A 27,104-nucleotide genomic window follows, 5' to 3' on the forward strand; every position below is an offset into this window, starting at 1 on the left:
ATGGTTTATCAAGGTCATGAATTATAAATCCAGCTGCTGCTGCTGCTGCTGCTGCTGCTAAGTCACTTCAGTCGTGTCCGACTCCGTGCGACCCCATAGACGGCAGCCCACCAGGCTCCCCCGTCCCTGGGATTGTCCAGGCAAGAACACTGGAGTGGGTTGCCATTTCCTTCTCCAGTGCATGAAAGTGAAAAGTGAAAGTGAAAGTGAAGTCGTGTCCGACTCTTAGAGACCTCATGGACTGCAGCCTACCAGGCTCCTCCGCCCATGGGATTTTCCAGGCAGGAGTACTGGAGTGGGCTGCCATTGCCTTCCAGCAGAGCCCTGCAAAGTGAAAAACTCATTCCTGATCTGAGCCGCTGTTCTTTACGTTTAGTAGAATCATTGCTTTTTAAGAAAAAGGCTCCCCAAATTACAGATCATTCTGAACACGACAATCTAAGTAATCTAAGTGAAAGTTGCTCAGTCGTTTCCTACTCTTTTGCGACCTCATGGACTGTGGCCTGCCAGGCTCCTCTGTCCATGGAATTCTCCAGACCAGAATACTGGAGTGTTTTGCCATTCCTTTCTGTAGGGGAATCTTCCCAACCCAAGGATCAAACCTGGGTCTCCTGCATTGCAGGTGGATTTTTTACTGTCTGAGCCACAAGGGAAGCCCCAACATGACAATGAGTTTGCTATAATTTTGAGTCTTATCATGTATAAAATGAATCTAAGAGAACTCTTCCTACAATTTTTTCTCTCCACGATCCTAACTTCTCTGTCTCAGAACAAAGAAAAACCAAACTAATAAAGGGAAAGGGAAAAGATTTAATATAGGACAGAGGACAAACTTATGCACTTCATTCCACATTTATTATGCTCCTCTTCTGTGCCGTGTTAATGTAGTGCTAGGTGGTAGGAATAAAAAGTCAAAGGAGATATAAGCTCTGCTCTCAAGCAGCTTTTGTGCTCAGTCGCTCAGTCGTGTCCTGCTCTTTGCAAACTCACGGACTATAGCCCACGAAGGTCATCTGTCTATGGAATTTTCCAGTCAAGAATGTTGGAGTGGCTTGCCATTTCCTTCTCCAGGCAACTTTTAGCCTGGTCATAATGAGGAAAAGGAAACAGGTGGAGAGATGAAGCTTTACAAAAGGCTACCGTTATCGCCATAGACATTTATGTATTGGGCGGGCCAAAAAGTTCATTTGGGTTTTTCTGCACCATCTTATGGAAAAACCTGAACAAACTTTTTGGCTGCCCCAGTATTTGGAGCCCCATTTGCTCTAATGTTGGTAACATTTTGGACATTTCCCTTCAGTCACAGTTCCAAATTTGAGAAACCTTGGGATAATAAAGCATCCTTCAAATTGATGTGGCAAGAAGATTCCAGATTTTTGTGTGGAGTCAGTCGAGTTAGCACATTAGAAGTGTGTAAATGTTGCTTCTTAAACCATTACAGGAAAGTCTAAAAGCAGTGACTTGTCCTTACTGTTAAGGGAACCCCCTACATCATATTTATTCTTCTTACTTGGCAAAGCCTTAAATGTGTATTTCACTAGTGGGAAGGCTAGTTTCTTTCCAACATGAAACTGAAGTACTAGTCAGATGATGGCATTTTCTCTGCAAAAGATCCATATAATTCTTTGAGGTATATACTGTAATTCTTCCCTTTATCAGTCACTCTCAAAGCTTAACTTCAGTGTCCTTTCAGTGTCTTGTTCATATTTAAGCTGCTAAAATGTGAAATTAGTGGGTCTATACTAATGACGTTTTCTAAAATTTAATTTGTTATTTTATTTATTTTATTTAATTAATTAATTAATTATTTTATTTATTTATTTAATTTGTTATTATAATTCATGATGAATTTTGGATTTCACATTTATTCCTTTTGTTTTAAATGTTAAACAAGTTTATTGGCAGCATGACCCCTCCCCTCCAAAATAAAAGCTGTTCTATCATCTATAAATACTGCTTATTCTAATAGTCTAATAAGAGCTCTACCATAGTATTAATGTTTCTTAGTCTGCTTTTCTTTTTTTTTAATTGAACGATGATTGCTTTATAATATTGGTTTGATTTCTGCTGTACATCAACTTTAATTAGCTATAGGTATACATATGTCCCCACTAATGAAGTTTTAAGAGGCTTTTAACCTGGCTCCTGTTTCTCAGTGAGTTCTCAGGAAAAGACTCATTTGCAGAAGAAGCCATCTCACTGCTTTCTCTTTGGTGGCAGTTATTTTGCGCATGTATGATACCTTTCCACCTTGGGCTTCAGAGCACACAGTTGGCAGAGGTCTGAACCACATGCTTTTTCTCTCGGCTGTGTTTCCCTGCTACGTAAAGAAGAGACTTCTTGGGAGTAGAGCAGCTTCCACCCCAAAATAATGGTGGCGGTGACAGTGATGGTGGTGGTGGTGGTGAGCTCATGCTGAGCGCTTGGTGTTTGCAGGTCCTGCTCTAAATGCTCTGTATGCATTAGCTCGCTTAAATGCGTTCTCATAACAACCCTGTAACTTTGTTGCTGTTGCCATCAGTCCCATTTCACTGCTGTGGAGACACAGAGGGTTAAGTAATGATCCCACCACCACTCAGTGATGGAACTGGGCTTCAGACCTAGACACTTAGGCTCTGGATGTTGGCCTTTTAACCTTGACCACTTGCTGGTTTTTATCTGAAATAGTAGCGATCAGGCAAAAACCCTTCAAAATGGCAGCATAGGAAAAAAAATTTGCAAAGCCAGCAACCAACAAGAGATTAATCTCCAAAATATACCAACAAGAGATTAATCTCCAAAATATGCAGCTCAATATCAAAGAAACAAACAATCCAATCAAAAAGTGGGCAGGAGATCTCAATAATGATTTCTCCAAAGAAGACATACAGATGCCCATAAAACACATGAAAAGATGCTCAAAACCACCAGTTATTAGAGAAAGGCAGATCAAAACTACAATGAGGTATCAGCTCACACCAGTCAGAATGGCCATCATCAAAAAAACCTGCAACAGTAAATGCTGGAGAGGGTATGGAGAAAAGGGGATCCTCTTACCCTGTTGGTGGGAATGTAAACTGGTGCAGCCACTATGGAGAACAGTATGCAGGTCCCTTAAAAAATAGAGCTACCACTGTGACCCAGCAATCTTACTCCTGGGCATGTATCTGGAGAAAACCATAATTCAAAAAGATACATGCACCCCAGCATTCATGGCAGCACTGTATACAGTAGCCAAGACATGGAAGCAACCTAAATGCCCTTTAACTATATCACTAAGAATAAGATATATGCACATACCCTGGAAGAGAGAGCACATTTACTAAAATCCAGCCTAGGATGTAAGTAACTAGAGTTATACCCTTTCTTGAGTAAAGAGTGGTGAGTAATGTTATGTGTGTGTGTATAATTAGACTCTGGGTGCCTAAAAAGCAGAAGGGAGATCAAAGATGTATCCCCGAGGGAGGAAGGAAAAGGCCATCAAAGGAAAAATCTGGAAATGGGCCTTAAACTGTAAATTATCCAGGTCTCTAAACTCAGGCAGCAGTTCACTAGCAGCTTTTCACCTTGTTTTTGTTCTGTCAAGACATAAGAGGCAGAGGAAAAATATGCGAGAAGGGAACATTAGCTCTGGGGTGAGGCGATGGAGCAGAGAGGAATAATTTTTGAAGTCTTGTTTCTCAGTGCTTCATTAGGTTGCTCTGCCCTTGCTCTTTCAGGTTTAAAGCCCCCCTCCAAATTCACTGCAGTCATCCACGCGGTGACCCCCCTGGTCTCTCAGTCCCAGCCAGTGTTGAAACTCCTCGTGGCTGCAGCCAAGTCCCAGTACTGTGCCCAGGTGAGTGGGGAGGTAGGGAGGGTTGACCCAGTGCCTGCGCCCTGCCGCTTGGTGGACCAGAGACCCCCCCACTCCTTCCCTGCTACACACTGGCTCCCAGGGACTCATCTCACATCCTACCCTGTTATTCCCCTTTCATTTGTCATGCCTTGTTACTCCCTTTTCATCAGCTTAGAGGTTCTTGGAAGTGAAATCTGGTACAGGTAATGGGTAGGTTACAAAGAGATCTTTGCCCTGGGGTAAAGTGACGTATATACCAATACCTTTTCTTTTTTTTTTTTTTTTAAGATTCCACATATAAGTAGTACTGTGTGGTATTTGTCTTTCTCTTTCTGACTTTCTTCGCTTAGTATGATAATCTCTAGATCCATTCATGTTGTTGCAAGCGGCATTATTTCTTTCTTTTTTTTAATTTTAATTTCCTGGCCATGCTCCATGGCATGTGGGATCTTAGTTCCCTGACCAGGGATCAAACCCACGCCCCCTGCAGTGGAAGTGAGGAGTCTTAACCACTAACCACCAGGGAAGTCCCCCAACACACTCTTTAAGGAATATATACACACATTATTTCATCTTTAAGTGTCAAAGTGAAAAACAAACTTCAGAAAGGCCCCTGAAAGGACCCAGAAAACTAAGCTTCAACAGCAGAAACTGACTCGTTGGCGTAAGGTGTTAACTTTTCTTTCACAGCCGCCGTGACTAATTATAAAATTGGGAGCAGAAGATGATATCTATGGTAACAGTGTTTTCCAAATTAGCATTGCTCTCCTACTCTTAACAGTGGTTTTTCTGAATTGTAAATTACACAAGAAGGTTTACATATGAGAAAAGAATGGAGTCACACTGAAGCCTGCATTTGGGGGCTAAACACATTTATTGGCAATAATCAGGCCACAGGAAATAAGCTGCCATCCTGGAGAAGTCGGATCTTGACTTCTCTTCCTTCTCCCACATTGCCTGCTGGAGTGAAGTTCATAGCAGATGTTCAATGTGCATTTTTCTTTAGTTTGATCAAGGCTGTTATCTTCCTCCTCATCATAAGACACCAGAATTTAGAAAACCACTTTTTTAAGAGCCAGCAACCCTGGCATGCCTTCTTTCCTCCCCAGCCTTCTCCTACCCACTTGACATAGGTTTTCTTAGGTTACCCTTCTTGTCCCCTCTCTGGTTGTTAGAGTGATGGGGTTCTGGGGGTTGTGTGGGAGTAGACTCACTTAAAAAAATTTTTTTTGGAGTATAGTTGTTTTACAGTGTTACGTTAGTTTTGGGTGTACAGAGTGGAGTGGACTCACTTTAAACACAGTTTTGAGGTCTGCCTCTCTGCCTTGCTTAAACACCATCTTCTCTCTTTCTCTCTGTGTGTCTTTAAGAAGAAATGTTGGGTTGGAAGCCTATGTAAATCCAGCCTTACCAAGCCATCTGATGACCCCTTATCCCTTTCAGATCATAGTTCTATGGAATTGTGACAAGCCCCTTCCAGCCAAACACCGCTGGCCTGCCACTTCTGTGCCTGTCATTGTCATTGAAGGAGAAAGCAAGGTAGGACCCTAGGGGACTTCCTGTGGAATCAGCATGGAACCTTCTTTTCTGCAATGGGGCACCTGGGTGTTGGCCTTTGCCATCTTCCTCCTGCCCTTGGGAGGTGCTGGCCCTGGACTACTTTTCCAAAACTATACCTGTGTCTGACTGTCCTCCACTTTGACACTTTGACAGGGCTTTTTTTTTTTTTGAAGTATAGATGATTTACAACTGTGTTACTTTCTGCTGTATGGCAAAGTGAGTCAGTTATACATATAGGCACTCTTTTTTAGATTCTTTTCCCATGGAGGTCATTATAGAGTGTTGAATAGTATTCCCTGTGCTATACACAGGTCCTTATTACTTATCTATTTTTTAAATTTATTTTTAATTGGAGGATAATTGCTTTACAGTGTTGTATTGGTTTCTGCCATGTAACATGAATCAGCTGTAAGTATACATATATCCGGAGAGGGCAATGGCACCCCACTGCAGTACTTTTGCCTGGAGAATCCCATGGACGGAGGAGCCTGGTGGGCTGCAGTCCATGGGGTCACTAGAGTTGGATGTGACTGAGCGACTTCCCTTTCACTTTTCACTTTCCTGCATTGGAGAAGGAAATGGCAACCCACTCCAGTGTTCTTGCCTGGAGAATCCCAGGGACGGGGGAGCCTGGTGGGCTGCCGTCTATGGGGTCGCACGGAGTCGGACACGACTGAAGTGACTTAGCAGCAGCAGCAGCGTACATATATCCCCTCCCTCTTGAGCCTCCCTCCCATCCCTCTAGGTCATCACAGAGCACCAAGTTTATTAAAGTATGGTTGATTTGGGCTTCTCTGGTGGCTCAGTTGGTAAAGAATTTGCCTGCAATGCAGGAGACCTCAGTTCGATCACTGAGTTGGGAAGATCCCCTGGAGGAGGGCATGGCAACCCAGTCCAGTATTCTTGCCTGGGGAATCCCATGGACAGAGGAGCCTGGCGGGCTGCAGTCCATGAGGTCACAGAGAGTCAGACGACTGAGTGACTAAGCACAGCACACGTAGTCGATTTACACTGTTGTGTAATTTCTCTTGTACAGCAAAATGACTCAGTTACACACACACACACACACACATATTCTTTTTCATATTCTTTTCCATTATGGTTTATCACAGGAGATTGAGTATAGTTCCCAGTGCTGTGCAGTAGGACCTTGTCGCTTATCCAACCTATTTATCCTGTTTATAATAGCTTGCATCTGCTCATCCCAAAGCCTTCCACCTTTCCCTCCTCCACTGCCCCCCGACCTCTGGGCATCTACAAGTCTGTTCTCTGTATCTTTGTCTGTTTCTGTTTGGTAGATAAGTTCATTTGCATTGTATTTTAGATTCCACAAATAAGTGATATCATATGGTATTTGTCTTCTCTTTCTAACTTACTTTGCTTAGTATGATATTCTCTAGGTTCATCAGTGTTGCTGCAAATAGCATTCTTTCATTCATTTTAATGGCTGAGTAATATTCCATTGTATATATGCACCACATCTTCTTTATCTTCTCATCTGTTGATAGACATTTAGGTTGCGTCCATGTCTTGGCTGTTCTGAATAGTGCTACTATGAACATAGGTGTGCATATATCTTTTGAATTATAGTTTTGCCTGGGTATATGCCTAGAAGTGAGATTGCTGGACCATATGGCAACCCCCTTTTTAGTTTTTTGAGGAACCACCATACTGTTTTCCATTGTGACAGCCATAGGCTTTCGAGTCAGGGAATTCTGGATCTTAATACTAACTCTTTAGGAGATATGTGACCCTGTCTGTACTTTCCTTCTCTGAGTCTCAGTTTCCTTATCCACAAAATGGAAATAATACATACCACATGGATAGCAATTAGGAGTAAATGAATTCAGGACCTGGCAAAAGTAATCTTTCTGGAAATGATGAGGATGAAGAAGAGTTGGTGGTGGTGATGCATGAGCTGATTAATGCATTGCTTAGCTGATTAATCTGAATTAGTTGTATCAATGAAAGCAGTGGTTCTTCCTCACACCTATCTTAAAAAAGACATTTCCACTTTATGTTTGCTTTGATTTCTCCATCAGAGACTCTCAGGAGGGCTGGCTGCCTGGCTGGCCCCCTGCTTCCATTCTCCAGCTCATTTTGCCTACAACAGAATGATCTTCACAATCATCTCATAGCCCTTAAGGGACTCCTTTTGCTAATGTTTTCAATTAACATCAGAGACTGTGTACAAGCTGGCCTTTCCTGGCCCTCCCAGTCTGCTCTCTCATTGCTTTTCCTTTACAGACTTGATCATTCACAGTTTACTGCGCTGTGTCCCTTCCCACCTCTAACGGTGGTCTTTCCCATTGCTGTAGGTCTTGACCATCCTCTCTCAACTCTTCATCTGTGTTATCGAAATGTCCATATATTCTTTAAGCCCACGCTGCCTCCTCTTTGAAATGTCTTCTGTTTGTGGCAGCCAGGGATGAGTTCTCTTTTCTCAAGCTCTGCTTTATAATAGCTCTTATCCATTGTGAAGAAATTTGTTGTTATTGTTTGGTCACCAAGTCATGTCCAAGTCTTTGCTACCCCATGGACTGCAGCACACCAGGCTTCTGTATCCTTCACCATCTCCCAGAGTTTGCCCAAGTTCATGTCCATTGAATCAGTGCTGCCATCCTACCATTTCATCCTCTGTCGCCCACTTCTCCTTCTGAAGAGATTCAGTTCAGTTCAGTTGCTCAGTCGTGTCCAACTCTTTGCGACCCCATGAACTGCAGCACGCCAGGCCTCCCTGTCCATCACCAACTGCCGGAGTCTACCCAAACCCATGTCCTTTGAGTCAATGATGCCATCTAACCATCTCTGCTCTGTCATCTCATTCTCCTCCTGCCCTCAATCTTTCCCAGCATCAGGGTCTTTTCAAATGAGTCAGCTCTTTGCATCAGGTGGCGATTGTCTCTATTCAATGAAATTTAATAGAAGTTAGTCTCTATTAAATGACACTGATGTTGTCATCTAAGAGACTTTCCCTGTTGGTTCCCAAAGACTTAGGTTGTGAGAGATTGTCTCATGCTAAGTAAACTATCCTTGGGCCAGAATAAGAATTATCAGTGTATTAAGTTGCACCATTTGAAATCATCATTTGAGCTGCCACAGTGACCATTTCATGTAGTTCAGCAGGATGCAGGGAGAACTGTAATGGTCATGTGGACAAGATGGTCCATGCATTGTCTATTCAGTCCCAGTGTAGGCTGCCTACTTACTGTATGCTGGACACTGTGCAACATGCGGGAACACAGTGAGAAAGGTGACAGACACAGTCACACCCTTCCAAGGGCTGGGGTCAAGCAATGTGGTTATCAGATAGCTACTTGATAAGCATTAAATGAGGAAGTGAAAGTGAGTGAAGTCGCTCAGTCGTGTCCTACTCTTTGCGACCCTATGGACTGTAGTCTACTAGGCTCCTCTGTCCATGGGATTTTCCAGGCAGTAGTACTGGAGTGCTTTGCCATTTCCTTCTCCAGGGGATCTTCCCGACCCAGGGATTGAACCCGGGTATGCCACATTGTATACAGTCGCTTTACCATCTGAGCCACCAGGGAAGTCCTAAATGAGGAAAGGGAGGGATTAATCACATGCCTCTTGGCATCAGTTTTGCTTACCCTTCTGAATCCCTCTCACCCATTGGTGTGGTTTCACAAAGGGTCTGGCACACAAAAGTTTCCTGCCTGCAACCCCAGTTCCAATGCCTGAGCTCCTGCACAGTGCTCAGGTGGATGCTTTTCACTTTGAACTTGGGAATTTTTCATGGTTTGTTTTTATGTTTCCATAGGTAACTAGAACTCCTTCTGGTAGATAGGTCTTTCTTTGACTATGTCAGGATATTCAAACAAGATCCATTCTGTGTGACGGACTGTGAGCCATTCTGACTCCTATGGTTAATTAGTATGCATTTTTATGCTCAGACTTGTTGATTGATTTTATATTTTCACTCCTAGCTAGTAGCCCCAGTTTCTTTATTTCTAGTTCAATTCAGTTCAGTCGCTCAGTTGTGTCCGACTCTTTGTAACCCCATGAACCGCAGCACACCAGGTCTCCCTGTCCATCACCAACTCTGAGTTTGCCCAAACTCATGTCCATTGAGTTGGTAATGCCATCCAACCATCTCATCCTCTGTTGTCCCCTTCTCCTCCTGCCCTCAATCTTTCTGAGCATCAGGGTCTTTTCAAATGAGTCAGCTCTTCTCATCAGGTGGCCAAAGTATTGGAGTTTCAGCTTCAACATCAGTCCTTCCAGTGAACACCCAGGACTGATCTCCTTTAGAATGGACTAGTTGGATCTCCTTGCAGTCCAAGGGACTCTCAAGAGTCTTCTCCAACACCACAGTTCAAAGCATCAATTCTTCAGCGCTCAGCTTTCTTCATAGTCCAACACTCACATCCATACATGACTACTGGAAAAACCATAGCCTTAACTAGATGGACCTTTTTTAACAAAGTAATGTCTCTGCTTTTGAATATGCTGTCTAGGTTGGTCATAACTTTCCTTCCAAGGAGTAAGCGTCTTTTAATTTCATGGCTGCAATCACCATTTGCAGTGATTTTGGAGCCCAAAAAAATAAAGTCAGCCACTGTTTCCAGTGTTTCCCCATCTATTTCCCATGAAATGATGGGACCAGATGCCATGATCTTAGTTTTCTGAATATTGACCTTTAAGCCAACTTTTTCCCTCTCCTCTTTCACTTTCATCAAGAGGCTCTTTAGTTCTTCTTCACTTTCTGCCATGATGGTGGTGTCATCTGCATGTCTGAGGTTATTGATATTTCTCCTGGCAGTCTTGATTCCAGCTTGTGCTTCCTCCAGCCCAGCGTTTCTCATGATGTACTCTGCATATAAGTTAAATAAGCAGTACCTTGACGTACTCTTTTCCCAATTTGGAACCAGTCTGTTGTTTCATGTCCAGTTCTAACTGTTGCTTCCTGACCTGCATATAGGTTTCTCAAGAGGCAGGTCAGGCGGTCTGGTATTCCCATCTCTTTCAGAATTTTCCACAGTTTCTTGTGATCCACACAGTCAAAGGCTTTGGCATAGTCAATAAAGCAGAAATAGATGTTTTTCTGGAACTCTCTTGCTTTTTCCATGATCCAGCAGATGTTGGCAATTTGATATCTGGTTCCTCTGCCTTTTTTAAAACCAGCTTGAACGTCTGGAAGTTCACAGTTCACTTATTGCTTAAGCCTGGCTTGGAGAATTTTGAGCATTACTTTACTAGCGTGTGAGATGAGTGCAACTGTGCAGTAGTTTGAGCATTCTTTGGCATTGCCTTTCTTTGGAATTGGAATGAAAACTGACCTTTTCCAGTCCCTTGGCCACTGCTGAGTTTTCCAAATTTGCTGGCATATTGAGTGCAGCACTTCCACAGCATCATCTTTTAGGATTTGAAATAGCTCAACTGGAATTCCATCACTTCCACTCGTTTTGTTCGTAGTGATGCTTTCTAAGGCCCGCTTGACTTCAATTCCAGATTGTCTGGCTCTAGGTCAGTGATCACACCTTCGTGATTATCTGGGTCGTGAAGATGTTTTTTGTACAGTTCTTCTGTGTATTCTTGCCACCTCTTCTTAATATCTTCTGCTTCTGTTAGGTCCATAACATTTCTTTTCTTTATTGAGCCCATCTTTGCATGAAATGTTCCCTTGGTATCTCTAATTTTCTTGGAGTGATCTCTATTATATTGTTTTCCTCTATTTGATGATGATAATAACAGTACCTTTCCTGTAAGGTTTATCAGATATGTCTTATAAAATACCTCCCATTCTCCCAGCCATATTTCTGTCTGGACTGCTGGCCATTTGTTGAGTCCTAGTCTTGACAGAGGAGCCCGGTGGGCTACAGTCCATAGGGTCGTAAAGAGTCAGACACGACTGAGCAACTAACATTTCATTTTGCAGCCTTGACTTTGGCCAGTGACTCCAGTAGGTCATGTGGTTCCTTTCGCCTCACTGTGACTGCCCTGAGACTGTGCATGCGTGTGTGTGTATGTGCATGCTAAGTCACTTCAGTCATGTCCAACTCTGTGAGACCCTAGAGACTGTAGCATGCCAGGCTTCTGTGTTCATGGAATTCTCCAGGTGAGAATACTGGAGTGGGTAGCCATGCCCTTCTCCAGGGGATCTTTGCCACCCAGGGATTGAACCTGTGTGTCCTGCAGATCCTACATTGCAGGTGGATTCTTTACCACTGAGCTATTGGGAAGTCCCGCCCTGGGACTGTACCACCTAATAAAGCATTTGCCCTCAAGCCTTCCTTTAGATTCTGTATTCTAGGGCAACTGGGCTAAGACTTGGGCTCATTTTGAAGAAGAAATATGACACTGTATTACAGGTGCTCAGCCCTGTAATACACTCGGCATTTGATAAATATCAGCTCCTTTTCTAAGGGGATGTTGTAAATTGATGGTTTGCCTTATGGGCTCTGGGGTCAGACTTCCTTTTTGTGACCTCAGGCACATTATTTAACTCTCTGTGCCTCAACCCTCCCCTTCAGTAAATGGAAGAAATCCTAACATCTAACTGGTTTGATAGATAGTATCAACCACATAGTTTGATACTGTACATATGAATGCACCTACAAAGTGGGTATATGTGGCAGGTGCTTGATAAATGTCAATAATTCTTGTGCTTTGTATAATTACTTACAAACGTTTCTTAGCTTCCCCACTGGACAGGGAACTTTTTAAAAATATTTATTTATTTGTTTAGCTGCTTCAGGTCTTAGTTGGGGCATGTGGGCTCTTTGGCTGCAGTGTACAGGCTTCTCTCTAGTTGTGGCATGTGGGGTAGGTAGTTGGGGCACACTGGCTTAGTTGCCCCACGGCATGTGGGATCTTGGTTTCCCAACCAGGGAACCAACCTGCGTCCCCTGCATTGGCAGGCAAATTCTTAACCACTGAACCACCTGGGAAGTCCTGACGGGGAACTTCTTGAGCGTTTGTCATTTCCTAGTCATTTTTGCTCATTTTAGAAGGGCTTGGGCTCTAATGGTAGTAAATATTTCTTAAACAAGTTAACAAGGGAAACCCAGCTTACTCTGGATTGACTTTGTAAGTACATGCTCCTTTCATGCTAATTCATGGAGCTTTTGGAACTCCAGGAATTTGAGAAAGAGCCTCTAGTTTCTACACTAGAATTTGGAAGTGGCTGGCTTATGGGCGCTTAACTGTAGTTGATGAAGCAGTTTCAGAAAAAAGAAATGGATTCTTTGAAACCCAGTGGTTGGGCCCATAACAGGGGAAGGAAGTCATACGTCCTCCTCATTCCCCATTTTAAATTTCCACATCTAGCCTTGAGTTGAAAATTGATGTGTTGGCTGCTTTGGCTGGGAAATTCTGTTTTGAATTTATAGGCCTTGTCTTTGCAGCTCTTCCCCTGTAGGCTTAACAAGGGAAAGGTCAGGGCATCGCTAAGCTGGCAACTAATGGCTTCTGAGTTAGTCAATGGACAAGGAAACAGTGTCAGGAGAATTGCTTCAGGCTGAGATTTCTGAGCCCTGTGCATAGGGGGTTGCTGATTGCTTTTGTATTTTATTTTGAAAGCCTGAGGGGAGGGGGGAAACGAACAAACACTTCACCCAGTTGACAGATGTGAGGGAGCAGAGCCTGGAGCCGTTTATGCTGTAGATGTGTCCCTTGAGCTCCTAGAGGTGGGTTCTGCTGGACATTTTCCATCTTTTAATGTCCTAAGCCCTCCAATAGCTTCACAGACTTATAAACTGACTCTGAGACGAGGCTTGTGGATGAGCTGGCTTCCGGATATAAATATAGCTTGGGCTTCTTTGGGAGGGGTGGGTGGGTGAAGGCATTCTCAGATTTGTGGAGAGCTCACCCTTGGCAGCCAGACTAAGTGCCCCCTTTTCCCTTTGCCTCCAGCACCTAACTGCCTCCTTTCCTGGCCTTCATGCCTTGAAAGTTGATGGCAAGCGTCTTCTTTCTCTGTCTCCAAATATGAACCGGGAGAGGATGACGTAACAGTTAATAAGCCTTTCAGAGGAGGGTGGTGAATGTGAGGTCACCATGTGTGGTCCATGTTCACTGCTGAGGTCCTTTCAACCCCAAGACAGGTAGAGTGTAGCGACTGAGGTGTGCTACAGGAGGTCCCCAACCCCCAGGATCTGATGCCAGGTGATCTGAGGTGGAGCTGATGTAATCATAACAGTAAATGGAATTGTGCTTGAATCATCCCGAAATCATCCCCACTACCACCACCACCAGCCACCCACTGGCATGTGGAAAAGCTATCTTCCATGAAAATGTCCCGGGTGCCAGAAATGTTGGGGACCGCTACCTAGGATTGCGACCGCTAGATGGAATGTTGAGAGCAAGTCACACCTTTCTGTACCTTAGTTTTCTTGTGTATACAATGGGATTGTTATAAAGATGAAATAAGAACTTGGGACATTCCTCGGCACATAGTAAATGTTTAAAAAATGTTGGTTTTTCTTATATCATCATGCTTATTAGTTATTCAGTGGAAACCTTAGCACAGAGGTATAAGCTGTAATTGTCATAGGGTAGTCTCTTTGGTCTCAGTCTTCCAACTGATCCCCCAGATCCTCACCACACACACAGGCACACACATACACGTGTAGAAACACACATACACTCACCTTGCCATGCCTTATCCTGGAGCTCTCCAAATCTTATTTATATACTAGCTTTACAGTTTTCCTTAATACATGGACCACATGTTCTATTGTTTATTTAATATTTTTCTTTAAATCAGCTTAGTTTTCAATTTAATGAAATTGTCTTTAAGGAGCTCTACTACTACTCCTTATTGCTGTAGCTATTAATATATATGTGTACATATTTTTGCTTCTCTGAGCTAAAACGAAGACTAGAAAATTTTAAAAATTTGTCTCTGTACCTCCTAAAATGACCTGGCAGCCATCAAGTGGTGTGTGTCCCATGTTTGAAATCACTGCTCCCTCCATCTGCTCTTTCCTGACCTCAGAGCACTGGCTCTCCACTCTCTGCCTTTGCCTCTACTGAACCCTCATTTCTATTTACACTCAGTGGATTCCTGGCTATCAGGGTCACTTCTCTAAGGTCTTCGTTGCTTTTCGAAGCAGCTGGTTACTGCATCCTCTGATTTCCTGGGATTTCTCATAGTAGGCCAAGACTGATGATCCGCATCTTGGTCTTGGTCATCTTGGTCTCCCTGCAGACTGTGAACTCCTCCAAGACAGAGGGTGTATCTTACTTACCTCTGGCCTTCCTTTGACTGGCAAGGTGTCTGTACACTGTAGGTGCCCAGTAATGGTGGAACCAGTGAATCTGCACTGATGGGAAACGGAAGCCTTTTATGTTGAGGGGTGACATGGTGGTTGAGCATCCTTTGCGGAGGTGAGGATGCGGGGGAAATTCTCCCCCAAACAAGACTCTCCATTTACATCTCTTCTCCTGATTCCTTCCCTCCTGCCTGCCCCGCCCCCCCACCTCCACCTCCCAGGTGATGAGCAGCCGTTTCCTGCCCTACGACAACATCATCACAGATGCTGTGCTCAGCCTTGACGAGGACACCGTGCTTTCAACCACGGAGGTAAGCAGCCTCTCAGGAGGTGTGGCGGGCCCTACAGGTGGTCACCTCAAACCCCAGGGTGCCGACACCTCCTCTGCCCTTGCCTTGGCCAAGCCCAAAACATTTTTCAGAACTTCCTGCAGAGTGGGTTTGAATCAACCCCGATGAGGGCCTTTTCTCCTTGTTTCCTCTGCTTATTGGCTCCTCACTTTCCAGGTTGTGCCTCACCTCACCCTCCTGTCTGCCCTCCTGTTTTTGGATTTGTTTTTAAACAGTGCAGGTGTGGGCAGGTGTACAGAGGAACCCAGAGGAGGCAGGCAGGCGCACCTGTTTGGTATTTTCTTGAAACCACACGATCCAGAGCCCCCATCTTTCGTGATCCTCCTACTGCCATGCGGGTGTGTGTGGCCTCTGTTGGAGAACACTATTTCTGGGTTCTAAAGGCAGCTTTTCTGTCTTGGTTGGAAATGCGCATTTTCTTTTACCCACGCGAGAGCAAACAGTTTCACTTGAAGGCTGAGATGGAGATCCCTGCCTTTTCAGATGTTCACATATTTGTGCCAAAAATAAGATTGCACAGAGCCACATGTGAGGGGAAGAAAGAGAAGGTGAAAGATAGATATGATAGAAAACCAATTTTTACAACTTGAATGAGTATTGATCTCTGAAACCTCACTTAAAACCGAAGAGGGAACCAAAGACATTTACACAAAAATGTAGCAGGTCGGAAATATATCATTCAGGGTAGGTAGCTGCTAAAAAGCATGGAGACTTAGCTACTCACCCCTTTCCCCTTCTTTTATTCCTTTTTATTCATAGGAATAATTTTGTTCATATATTATCTTTTTTAATGTAAGCACCAACAGTTAGCAGCAGACATTTTCCTGGGCGCCAGTCTGATTCTAACGGTCTGCTGCCCCCATACCCAAGACTCATGTTAACCTGGGCTGTTTGTTTCTGCTGCTCTTCAAATTCCATGGATGTTTCCCAGTTTCCATCCAATGGAGTTGAGCAGATGTTCTGTTTAAGGGCAACCAAAATCACCCCCCTGGGACACATGCCCTGGGTCAGATCCTTTCTATGCAGGTCTGCCTTTGTTGATCCTTTCTATGCAGCGCAAGCCCTGTAAATACTCGGTGAATGAGTTGCGGAGATGCCTGCTTCGAGGATTAAAGTGTGAACACACAGCCAACTGTGTCATGTGTGAGGCTGCAGGAGAAAGATGGGATGGGGTGGTGGGGGTGGAGAGCAGGGGGAAAAGATGCTTCATGTTCAAAGGGAATGACAGCGATGGAATGCAGGGCAGGGAACGGGACACTCCAGCTTGCATTTTTCTCCTGCTTCCTGCAAAGGAAGCTGGCACCCCCGGTGCACATTCATTCAACAAGTATTTATGGAGGGCTGGCTTTGTTCTGGTCCCTGTGCCAGGTACTTTGATTACACAGATCCTGCCTAGAGCCGGCAGAGTCCTGGCAGCAAACAGAATTCAAATCAAGTGATTCAAACGAAGGGATGGAGGATGACTATGGAATGGGGTTAAAGAACCCCATAGGAGCTGATGGAGAGGCAGCTGGGGAGTGGTGAGGGCAGGAAATAGCTCCCACTTCTATGCCTGAAGGAGTGAAGGAAGGGAAAGTGTTTCCAGAGTCCTTGAGAATGACTTCCCTGGTGGCACAGTGGTAAAGAATCCACCTGCCAATGCAGGAGATACGGGTTCAATCCCTGGGTCAGGAAGATCTCCTGGAGTAAGAAGTGGCTACCCACTCCAGTATTCTTGCCTGGAAGATCCCATGCACAGGGGAGCCTGGAGGACTGGAGTTCACAGGATTGCAAAAGAGTTGACCATGACTTAGCAACTAAACAAAAACAACAGCAGTCCCTGGAAGGAGGAATGGAGAAGAAGAGGCTGTTGTCCTGTAAGAACTATAATCATGGAGGGATGTGGCACCTGTCAGGACTCTGGTGCCAAAGCCAGGGCTTGCAGGGAGAGCAAGGGAGAAATACTGCCCTGCCTCTGTCCCACCTAATTTTCTTGCCAACGACTACCATTGACCTAACCCAAGCAGCCAGTAAGGAAGCCCGTGCTGTGCAGTCCATAGAGTCCCATTGTCTCAGGCGTAGGGCATGCAAGAAGGATGGAGAGTGGATCTTGGTGAGCGGACAGAGGAACGGCCGCACACTGTCATGGCGGAACGGATGGTCAAGACCACAGCACACACCTAAATCGTTACCCCAGGACCAGAAGTATCGATTCACCTCTTGTCCTCCCCTGGGCACGAGGCCATAGATCTCACACTAGGATTTGTTTCCCCCTGTCCCACGGTGAAATAACTTCCAGCTGCTGTGATGGATCCACGTGCTAGTGGATATCTTTTCAAAGAACAGCAGTTCCAGCCTCTCAGTGCACGCCAGGAAGAACATGTGTTGTATGTGGAGCAATGAGAAGTTAGCTTGGCTTGAATATGAGATGTAAATTTAAGAGGCTGGCCCTCTAGTTTACTTTGTGACTGATCAATAGCACAGTTGTATTGCCCAACATGGTGGAGGACAGAGATTTCTCTTTTCTCTTTTAGGTGAATAGATGTTGGTTCATTTTATTTCCTCTCTAAGGATCCTTAGCTTGTTTAAATGCCTCTCTGTGGTATTAAGGATAGATTTTTAAATAGCGTCCTATAAAGGGTATTAGACAGAGTTGGTTTTCTAGTTATTTACATTTATCTGGATTGCTGCACACTCTCAAAAGAAAACAGATGTTGGTTTTTAAGAGAAGAGGCCATAAGCTGACCTTTGCCTCCTTTGATGTGCTAATGAGCAGCCTGAAAAGAGAACTATCACAAGCATCATAGTTTTATCGGAATTTACTTTTGAGTTGCTTTGAAATGACTTGAAACGGCTTTGAGATAGGAAGGAATTCATGTGATGAAAACACCCCATCGGGATCTATAGTAGTTGCCAAGTGTCTGCGTCTCCCTTTCAAAGGATAATGGAAAACCCCAAAGAGTGCTGACAGTTGGGCTGTTTCTTTGCCAATGGACTGCATAAAGCACTGTCCCACCAGTTGGCACCATTAGTCGTGAATGCCAGTGACAACGCTCAGGTTTTCACGACCTGCTTTCTATTTTCTGACAAATACTGTCCACTCAGCTGCTGTATTTTAACTTTGAGGTGCCCCTCGCCCCACCATACTTTCTTAATGTATATCCCAACCCCTTGTTTCCCCCTCCACGGCTTCCCTAGTGATTCAGTGGTCAAAAATCTGCCTGCAGTGCAGAAGACGCAGAGACACAGGTTTAATCCCTGGGTCGGGAAGATTCCCTGGAGGAGGGCATGGCAACCCAGTCCAGTGTTCTTGCCTGGAGAACCCACGGACAGAGGAGCCTGGCAGGCTACCAACCATAGATAGGGTTGCAGAGAGTCAGACATGACTGAAGCTACTGAGCGTGCACGCAGAAGCTATATTGTTAAGGTGTTCGTATCTTGAGTCAGGGCACCAGACTAAATTCTTCATAAAGTTTTAAATTCATGGCTGTTTACAAAAACTGTGTCTTCTAACTAAGCCCCAAGAATTCAGAGGGAAAAAGGACCCTTGCAGATCACTCAGACTGGTGTTTCCTAAACCTAGGATTTCACTGACCTATTTACCTAGAATGGTGCTTAAAAACAAACAAACAAAAAGAAGTATAGGCAGTTTAAAGAAAAATATTAGCTAAGTCATTAAATGTATATTATGGTGGGAATGTGGCAAAAGAAGCAACAACGGTAATGAATATGGTGAAAGCTTGGGAAATACTCATCTTTAGGCTTATTCGCTTTGTCTTGAAATTGGGGTATAATTCACAAAGCATAAAATCAACCATCTTCAAGTGGCATTTAGTACCTTCCCAGTGTTATACACTTATTACCTCTACCTCATCCTGAAACGTTTTCATTATCCAAAAGGGATACCCCATGGCCATTAATCCATCACTCCCTCTCCGCTGGAGCCACCGGTCTGTTTTCTTTCTCTGTGGATTTGCTCTCCCTGGACGCTTGGTGTGAATGGAATCACACAATATGGGGCCTTTTGTATGTGGCTTCTTGCACTCAACATAATGTTTGCAAGGTCCATCCACGTGGTAGCACGCATCAGTATTGCATTCCTTTTTAGTGCTGAGTCGTATTCCACCAAAAGGATATACCATATTTGGCATATTTATTCATGAGTTGATGGCATTTGGGTTGTTCCCACTTTAGGGCTGTTGTGAACAGTTATTTGCTCTGCCTTCTTTTTTTTTTTTTTTGGCTGCACCATGTGGCTTGTGATATCTTAGTTCCCTGACCAGAGATTGAACCCTCACCCTCAGCAATGAAAGCACAAGAGTCTTAACCACTGGACTTCCAGGGAATTCCCAACTTCTCTGCTTTTAAACCCCTGGGAGGTCAGGAATTGGACTTGCCAGCATCACTCAGCCACCATTACAATGCCAAGGCTTGAAACGTATGTGGAATATATGAAATTTCCATTTGCTTTACTTATAGAGAAAAGGTTGTTGATGGACATGGAACCTGTATAAGAGAAATTGTTTTGCACACTGTAGCAACAGAGCTAAAAGTGAGGCTATGATAACAGTGTACACTGAATCTGAAACCAGATGGCTTGAGTTCACATCTTGACTCTGCCACTTACTACCTCAGAAAAATACTTGAACCTCCATATCCTTAGCTTGCCCCCCCTCTGTAAACTGGAGACTATAAAATTACCTACTTCTCAGGGTTATCGTGAGGATTAAATGAGTTAAAATATGTAAGTACCTGTCATATTATAAGGATTACACAATTATGAGCATTTCTATTACTTTTTTAAAAAAACTTTCTGTGTATTGTTTTATTATTCATCAAATAATCATGGAAAGTCAGAAGTGAGCGCACACATTTGAAAACCGACTGTTCGTGTGCTAACTACAAGTGTTTGTAGCAGGTTCAGAAGTACCTGCTTTGGGTAATCTTGAACACTAGGAAGTCATTTCACTGCATTTCCTTTAAAATAATCCCATGGCTTTATTTGGCCTTGTCCCCACTTACTCCTAGTGATTTTTCACTGTGGGTACATTTCTGAATTTCCCTTGCATTGAGCATCTTCACACCTGAGAGACCTGAATTTCTGCTCATGATGACACCTGCTCTTATTCCTGGTACAACTTGTGTGCTTTTTAAACATCTTTTCTCTGGCTTTTAAGTGGATGCCTTGATTTTAGTCACTATGGCTTTGCTGCGTGCTGGTAATGTTACATGCTATATATTCATACGCCGGATGTATATAGAAAATCTGCTCCTGTTTATAAAACAGATGCGTTTGTTCCTCCCACCCGTGAATGGTCACGTGTCCTTTGTGGAGCAGCGGGGGTGGGAGAAGCAACTGATTTTTTTTTTAAGCTTGAACAGACTGGATTTCTATAAGACATATCGCCAGTGTTTTGTTTTGGTTTTTTTTTCCTTCTTTCATTTCCACACTAATCTGAAGTTTCTTTAACAGAAAACATTAAAAATGTACATAATTATGGGGCAAAATGTCAAGCAGTCAGTTTAATTTGCTGATGAATACATGGAATTAATGTTTCCCAACAGTCCCAGGATTTCGCATTACGAATTAGCAGGGGGAAGGTAATGTTTTGTTGACATTTGTTAACACTGTTGATTGCTTGTTTGGCTTGTGTTCTGCCTGCAGGTGGATTTTGCCTTCACCGTGTGGCAGAGCTTCCCCGAGAGGATTGTGGGGTACCCCGCACGCAGCCATTTCTGGGACAACTCTAAGGAGCGGTGGGGCTACACGTCCAAGTGGACGAACGACTACTCCATGGTGTTGACGGGAGCTGCTATTTACCACAAGTGAGGAGCCTGGACATCATTTTACACTGTTCCTTATATGACTTTCTGGCTGCTGCAAAAATTGGAACTTGGGCCAAGTCTTGTTAACAACCTTAGCGAAAATTAGTCTGCATCCCTGTTTGAGTTTTGTTGATGTGGTTAACATGTGTCTTTGAAACCAGTAAAACCTCTTGGCTTGTTGCATCGTTAGAAGTGATGGCAGATCTGCATCTTCAGCAAGTCTGAGATGTGGAGACATCCTCAGGGTGTGTTGAGGGACTGAATGTGTAGAAGAACCAACAAAGTATATACTTCATGGAGCGCCGCCCAGCATTGTTCTGGGGCTTCCCTGATGGCTCAGACTGTAAAGAATACACCTGCAATGTAGGAGATCCCAGGTTTGATCCCTGGGTCAGGAAGATCCCCTGGAAAAGGTCATGGCAACCCACTCCAGTATTCTTGCCTAGAGAATCCCTTGGATTCTGGCAGTGGAGCCTGGCAGGCTATAGTCCATAGAGTCACAAAGAGTCGGACATGACTGAGCAACTAAGCAAGCGTTGTAGAGAAAAAAGACACAGGTCTTGAATCCAGCAAGGGGAGACACAGTATATATAATAATTCTATAATATGATAGGACATAAGTTATATAGCAAAAAGTCAACCAGAGCAGCATAAAGGATACTGCTGCCACTAAGTCGCTTCAGTCGTGTCCGACTCCGTGTGATCCCATAGACAGCAGCCCACCAGACTCCCCCGTCCCTGGGATTCTCCATGCAAGAACACTGGAATGGGTTGTCATTTCCTTCTCCAATGCATGAAAGTGAAAAGTGAAAGTGAAGTTGCTCAGTCATGTCTGACTCTTAGCGACCCTATGGACTGCAGCCTACCAGGCTCCTCTGTCCATGTGATTTTCCAGGCAAGAGTACTGGAGTGGGGTGCCATTGCCTTCTCCAGCATAAAGGATGAGGAGTACCAAAGGTGGAAAACGGAGTGGTTGGGGAGTGTAGGGTGATCCTCCCTAAGCAGGTGAGATTTGAGAGGAGGAAAGGAAGTTAGGCAGAAGAAAACCTGTCAGAAGAGTGCTCTGGTGTAGGGAGCAGCTGGAATAGATGCCCTGAGGCAGGATGCTGGAGGAATGTCCAGAAGATCAGTGTGACCCAAGTGGAGTGAGGGGCAAGCAAGTGAGAGACATAATGGGAGCCCAGATGCCAGGCCCTATTGTCCATAATGAGGACTTGACTCCCTTCTGGGTAACATGGGAGCCGATGGAGGGGTGTGAGGAGGGCAGTCTGTCTTATGCTTTAGGCATCCACTGTGAAGGCTGTGATGAGGGCAGACTACAGAGGGACCAGGGGAAGTGCAGGGAAGCCTATTAGGGGGTGACTGACCTGATCTAGATAAGAGATGATGGAGCCTGGATTCGGAAGTGAGGAGCAGAGGTAGGGAGTAGTGATCAGATTGTGCGTGTATTTTGAAGATGCTCCAGCATCATGTACTGACAGACCAGATGTAGAGTTTGATGACTCAGGCTTTTTGACCTGAAGAACTAATAGGATAGAATAAGCCATCAGTAGAGCTGGGAAAGAGTGTAGATGGAACAGGTATTAGGGAAAATAGAGGAGTTCAGTCTTGGGCATGTGAGGACATCGAAGAGAATGTTTGAAAAAGGTCAGGGATGGAAATAAACATTTTGGAGCTGTTTGCCTGGATCTGGTCTTTAAAGCCAGGGGACTCAGGTAAGATGGCCAAATTCATGAGTGTAGAAGGCTAATGTTCCTGACTGAGTCATTCTTGAAATCCAGACTCCTTTGTAAGGTGAACATACCAATCTGACCCTAGTCTTTTTTAGTAAAAAAAAAAAAAAAAAATAGAGAACCCTGTCATCTCAGGAATGGAGTTGGAAATGCACAAGGTATAAGCATTTGGGGTGGCTGAAGCTTGATTTCAAGATTCCACCTCTTTCTTCCTGCTGCCACCACTCGGTGAATCTGATTCAGTCAAGTAATTTTTTTCTAGAAATCTGTGCTGTATATGCATGTGTGTGTGCTAAATCCCTTCAGGTGTGTTCGACTCTTTGCTACCCTATGGACTGTAGCCCACCAGGCTCCTTTGTCCATGGGACTCTCTCCAGGCAAGAATACTGGAGTGGGTTGCCATTTTCTTCTCCAGGGAATTTTCCCAACCCAGGGATCTAACCTGTGTCTCATCTCCTGCACTGGCACGTGGGTTCTTTACCACTAGCACCATTTCTTTTGAGCAATATGTGCTATATATACCTCTCCAAAAAAATAGTAGGGTGAGAAATAATTCAAATTAATTGTGTTTTCTCCATAATGATTGACCACCAGATTAATAGCTCTAAGAAGTGATGCAATACATGGCTTAGAGGCCCCCCAAATGGAATGATTATATTGTTGGAACCAGAGTTATGGGATAGTATTGAATATAGCTCTGATTAAACCAATAATTAAAATTGTAAAGCAGCTTGTAATGATATGTGTAAGTAACTTATTTTACGTCTAAGTTTCTAACCAACCAGCCTGATTTTAAAGTTAGGCTGAGCAGACAATATCTGCATCTGTGGATGTCTCTGTATGTTGTTTCCTTGTCTGTAAAATAGGGATAATAACAGTACCTACATCATAGGTTCCTTATAAGGATTAAGTGAGGAATTTCTTAGAAGGCAGTTTAGAACATTATCTGGTGTACAGTAAATACCATATAAATGATAATTGTCATCATCATCATCATCCATGATGTGTTTAGGGATTCAAAGAATGGGTATGTGTTTTCTTTCAAAGAAGACCACCTGTTATTATACAGTGATGGCCCCTGCTAATACCTGTCTTTGGTTTTTACAGATATTATCACTACCTTTACACCCATTACCTGCCAGCCAGCCTGAAGAACATGGTGGACCAATTGGCCAACTGTGAGGACATACTCATGAATTTCCTGGTGTCTGCTGTGACAAAATTGCCTCCAATCAAAGTGACCCAAAAGAAGCAGTATAAGGAGACAATGATGGGACAGGTAAGAGAAGGAGACCTCTCCTCCTTTGCTTTGCTCACTGGTAGCTCAGTCTGTAGTAACGAGGACACGCTTTTCTTGTAGGAAGCATAACAGGAAATACCAGGAAATAAACCACATCCAAAATCCCCAAGGGAGCATATGGTCGGCACATAATTGGGAAGATGAAAGTCAAGGGTATCTTTATGTCAAGAATATAAAAGCTCTCTAAATTGGTGCAGCCACTATGGAAAAAAGTATGGAGTTTCCTTAAGAAAACTAGAAATAGAATTACCATATGATCCAGAAATCCCATTCCTGGGCATATACCCAGAGAAAACTCTAATGTGAAAATACATATGTACCCCAGTGTTCGTAGCAGCACTGCTTACAATCGCCAAGACGTGGAAGCAGCCTACATGTCCATCCACAGACGAATGGATGAAGAAGATTCTTTATACAGTGGAATATTATTCAGTCATGGGAACAACTGAAATAATGCCGTTTGCAGCAACATAGATGGGCCTAGAGATTATCATACTAAGTGAAGTAAGTCAGACAGAGAAGGGCAGATATCATATGATATCTCTCATAAGTGGAAGCTGGGAAAAAAAGATACGAATGAACTTATTTACAAAACAGAAACAAACTTCTGGTTACCGAAGGGATAGTGGTGGGAGAGGAAAGATAAATCAGGAGTTTGAGATTAACATATACACTACTCTGTAGTGGACTCTTTTTTTTTTTTTTCTTTCATTTGTAAGAGAATAAGAATGAGCTTAGGATCTCAACAGTGTTTCCATTCTCAAATGTGAGCGCTTGCTGGGATGTAGGGGGTCTGGCCTTTTGAAGATGAGCAGGTCATTCAGAAATAATCTACAAGCTCATCCCAAATAATAGGAGCAAAATGGAGCTCCCTAGGGCTTCCCTGGTGGCTCAGACAGTAAAGTATCTGTCTACGATGCAGGAGACCCAGGCTCAGATCCCCTGGAAGGAAATGGCAACCCATGCCAGTGTTCTTGCCTGGAGAACTCCATGGACGGAGCCTGGTGGGCTGCAGTTGGTAAGCTGCAGTTGCATCGAGTTGGACATGACTGAGCAACTATCACTTGGAACTGTCAACTCTGATATGGACTCAAGTGGTCAGCTTAATCTGATACTGTCTCTGACTTACCAAGCAGAGTTCCTCTAGTACCAATGGTAAAGAATGAAGTCTGGGGACTTCCCTGCCAATCCAGTGGTTATGACTTCACCCTCCAATGTAAGGGCTATGGGTTCCATCTCTGGTCAGGGAACTAAGATCCCACATGCCCTAGGGCCAAAAACCGAAACATAAAACGGAAACAATATTGTAACAAATTCAATAAAGACTTTTAAAATGGTCCACATCAAAAAAAAAAAAAAAGAGAGAGAGAATGAAGCCTGAGTTCTGCCCCTTTCTAGCCTTGAACAAACAATTTTAACTTCCTTGAAACTGCTTCCTCATCTGTACAGTGGAAATGTTATTACACGGGTAGGTCTCTTGATCAGGTTGTTGAGAGACTCAAATGAGCTCATGAAAACACTTTACAAATAGTATTTTGTTTGTTTCTTTGCTGCTCCAAGGTAACTTGAGATCTGTGTTTACCTTCGGTGGTTACTTTCAAGCACGTTGACACTTGTGGTTTTACAGTGACTCTGAGTGATTCTCACAGCAAAATGTACCTTCCTACGAAAGTGTTCTCTAACAATGTATGAGGATACAAACATGCTATACACACATACATATATATGCATCATTAAATAATCGCCTATTGACGTTAGTGAATTCATGGATTTTTCCCAACATAATTGGGCAGCCCACCTTTTCCTTGTTTCATACAAAGATGAAGACATTATGCTTTGTTGGTCCATTTAAATTTCAGCACTGGGGTCATTTATGGCTTTCTTTTAAATCAATGTCAGTCATTTAAATGATCTAAACCAGTCTCAAGGTCAACATGGTGAATGAAGAGGTGGCAACCATCTTTCTACTTACCCAGAATCAACCAAGTTCACAGGAGGGCTTTAAAAAACTATCTTGGAAAGCATACACACATTATGAGTCATTGTATTTACCCCCAAGTGCAAAAAGAAGTTTTCTGTTGAGCGACCACAACAGCTGAAGCTCAGTTGGTAGGTCCTTCATGGCCCAGAGACTGTGTCAGTGCCTGTGGATCTTTGTTTGGAACATTGGGGAACGTGGCAGGTCTGGGGAAGGCATCTGGCAAGGCTGAAAATCCAGACCTGTGCTTGCATCTTCACCAGCCACATGGATGGGGCGGCCATGGTGGCCAGGCCAGACCCAGAGCCCTAATGCATGCCCACTGAGCCCGACTTCATTTCCCGCCGTGTGTCCCTCTTGCCTGGTGCCCAACTCATCATCTTCCTTGTTTCTCTCCCTTTCCGCAGACCTCTCGGGCTTCCCGCTGGGCTGACCCTGACCACTTTGCCCAGCGACAAAGCTGCATGAATACGTTTGCCAGCTGGTTTGGCTACATGCCGCTGATCCACTCTCAGATGAGGCTGGACCCCGTCCTCTTTAAAGACCAGGTCTCTATTCTGCGGAAGAAATACCGAGACATCGAGCGGCTTTGAGGAACCCGGCCGAGTCGGGGAGGGGCCGCGAGAAGGGCTGGAGGACAGGGTCAGCTGTCTCTCTGCCGCGTGCAGGTCCGCTCAGCAGCGGAGCCAGATTGTGCCAAGCATCCAAATAAACTAAGATGAACAGAATGACAGGAAAAAAAAAAAAAAAATGGCCAATGGAAACTCTACTCCTGACTCGGGGGACTGCACAGGACTGTTCCAGATTCACCTCACTGGCTTCTATGTCCCAAGACTAGGTTGTGTACAGTTTAATTATGGAACATTAAATAATTATTTTTGAAATGATTGCTATGCAGGTTTAAACTTTTTTAATGATCAAAACTATTAAAAACCAGAGTTCTTTCTTTAATCAAAATTGTGTTGGTTGTGAATATTTCAAAGCTGCTGCTCCTCACCCTACAAACAGCATTGCTGTGGGTCACCCAGAGTGCCCAAAAGTTACAAAAAGCTCAGACTCCATGGAAAACACCCTGAGTCAGTCTCTCCTGTGTCAAGAAACAGCCAAGCATACCTGAGACAGGTTCCCTCTTCAACTTTGCCAGTGCAGATTGCTTTCCATTTTGAATTTGCAGATCCACTTGAACTTTTATCTCTAAAATATCGCAGCATGGGAGAAGGTATTATGACCTCCAAGTAGACAGTTCTAACTTAAAACTTTATATTTGGGGAGTACGGTCATCTTTTTCACTGGGAGAGGTGGGGGAATTAGTACCAAGAAAACATTAG

At 43.9% G+C, this 27,104-nt stretch overlaps 1 protein-coding gene across 2 annotated transcripts in view; it reads left to right on the forward strand.

Annotated features, from left to right (window-relative positions):
* EXT1 (exostosin glycosyltransferase 1) overlaps positions 1–26,733 on the forward strand; it is a 314,227-nt gene extending 287,494 nt beyond the window's left edge. For both annotated transcript variants that reach the window (XM_025001687.2, NM_001098095.2), the window contains 6 exons: positions 3,699–3,817; positions 5,261–5,356; positions 14,832–14,921; positions 20,605–20,765; positions 23,606–23,777; positions 26,184–26,733. In XM_025001687.2, the coding sequence (XP_024857455.1) occupies positions 3,699–3,817; positions 5,261–5,356; positions 14,832–14,921; positions 20,605–20,765; positions 23,606–23,777; positions 26,184–26,369 (824 nt within the window). In that variant the 3' untranslated portion in view covers positions 26,370–26,733. The remainder of the gene's footprint in view (positions 1–3,698; positions 3,818–5,260; positions 5,357–14,831; positions 14,922–20,604; positions 20,766–23,605; positions 23,778–26,183) is intronic.
* Positions 26,734–27,104: the final 371 nt, after the last annotated feature.

This window comes from Bos taurus, chromosome 14, assembly GCF_002263795.3.
Source record: "Bos taurus isolate L1 Dominette 01449 registration number 42190680 breed Hereford chromosome 14, ARS-UCD2.0, whole genome shotgun sequence".
Classification (NCBI taxonomy): Eukaryota; Metazoa; Chordata; class Mammalia; order Artiodactyla; family Bovidae; genus Bos; species Bos taurus.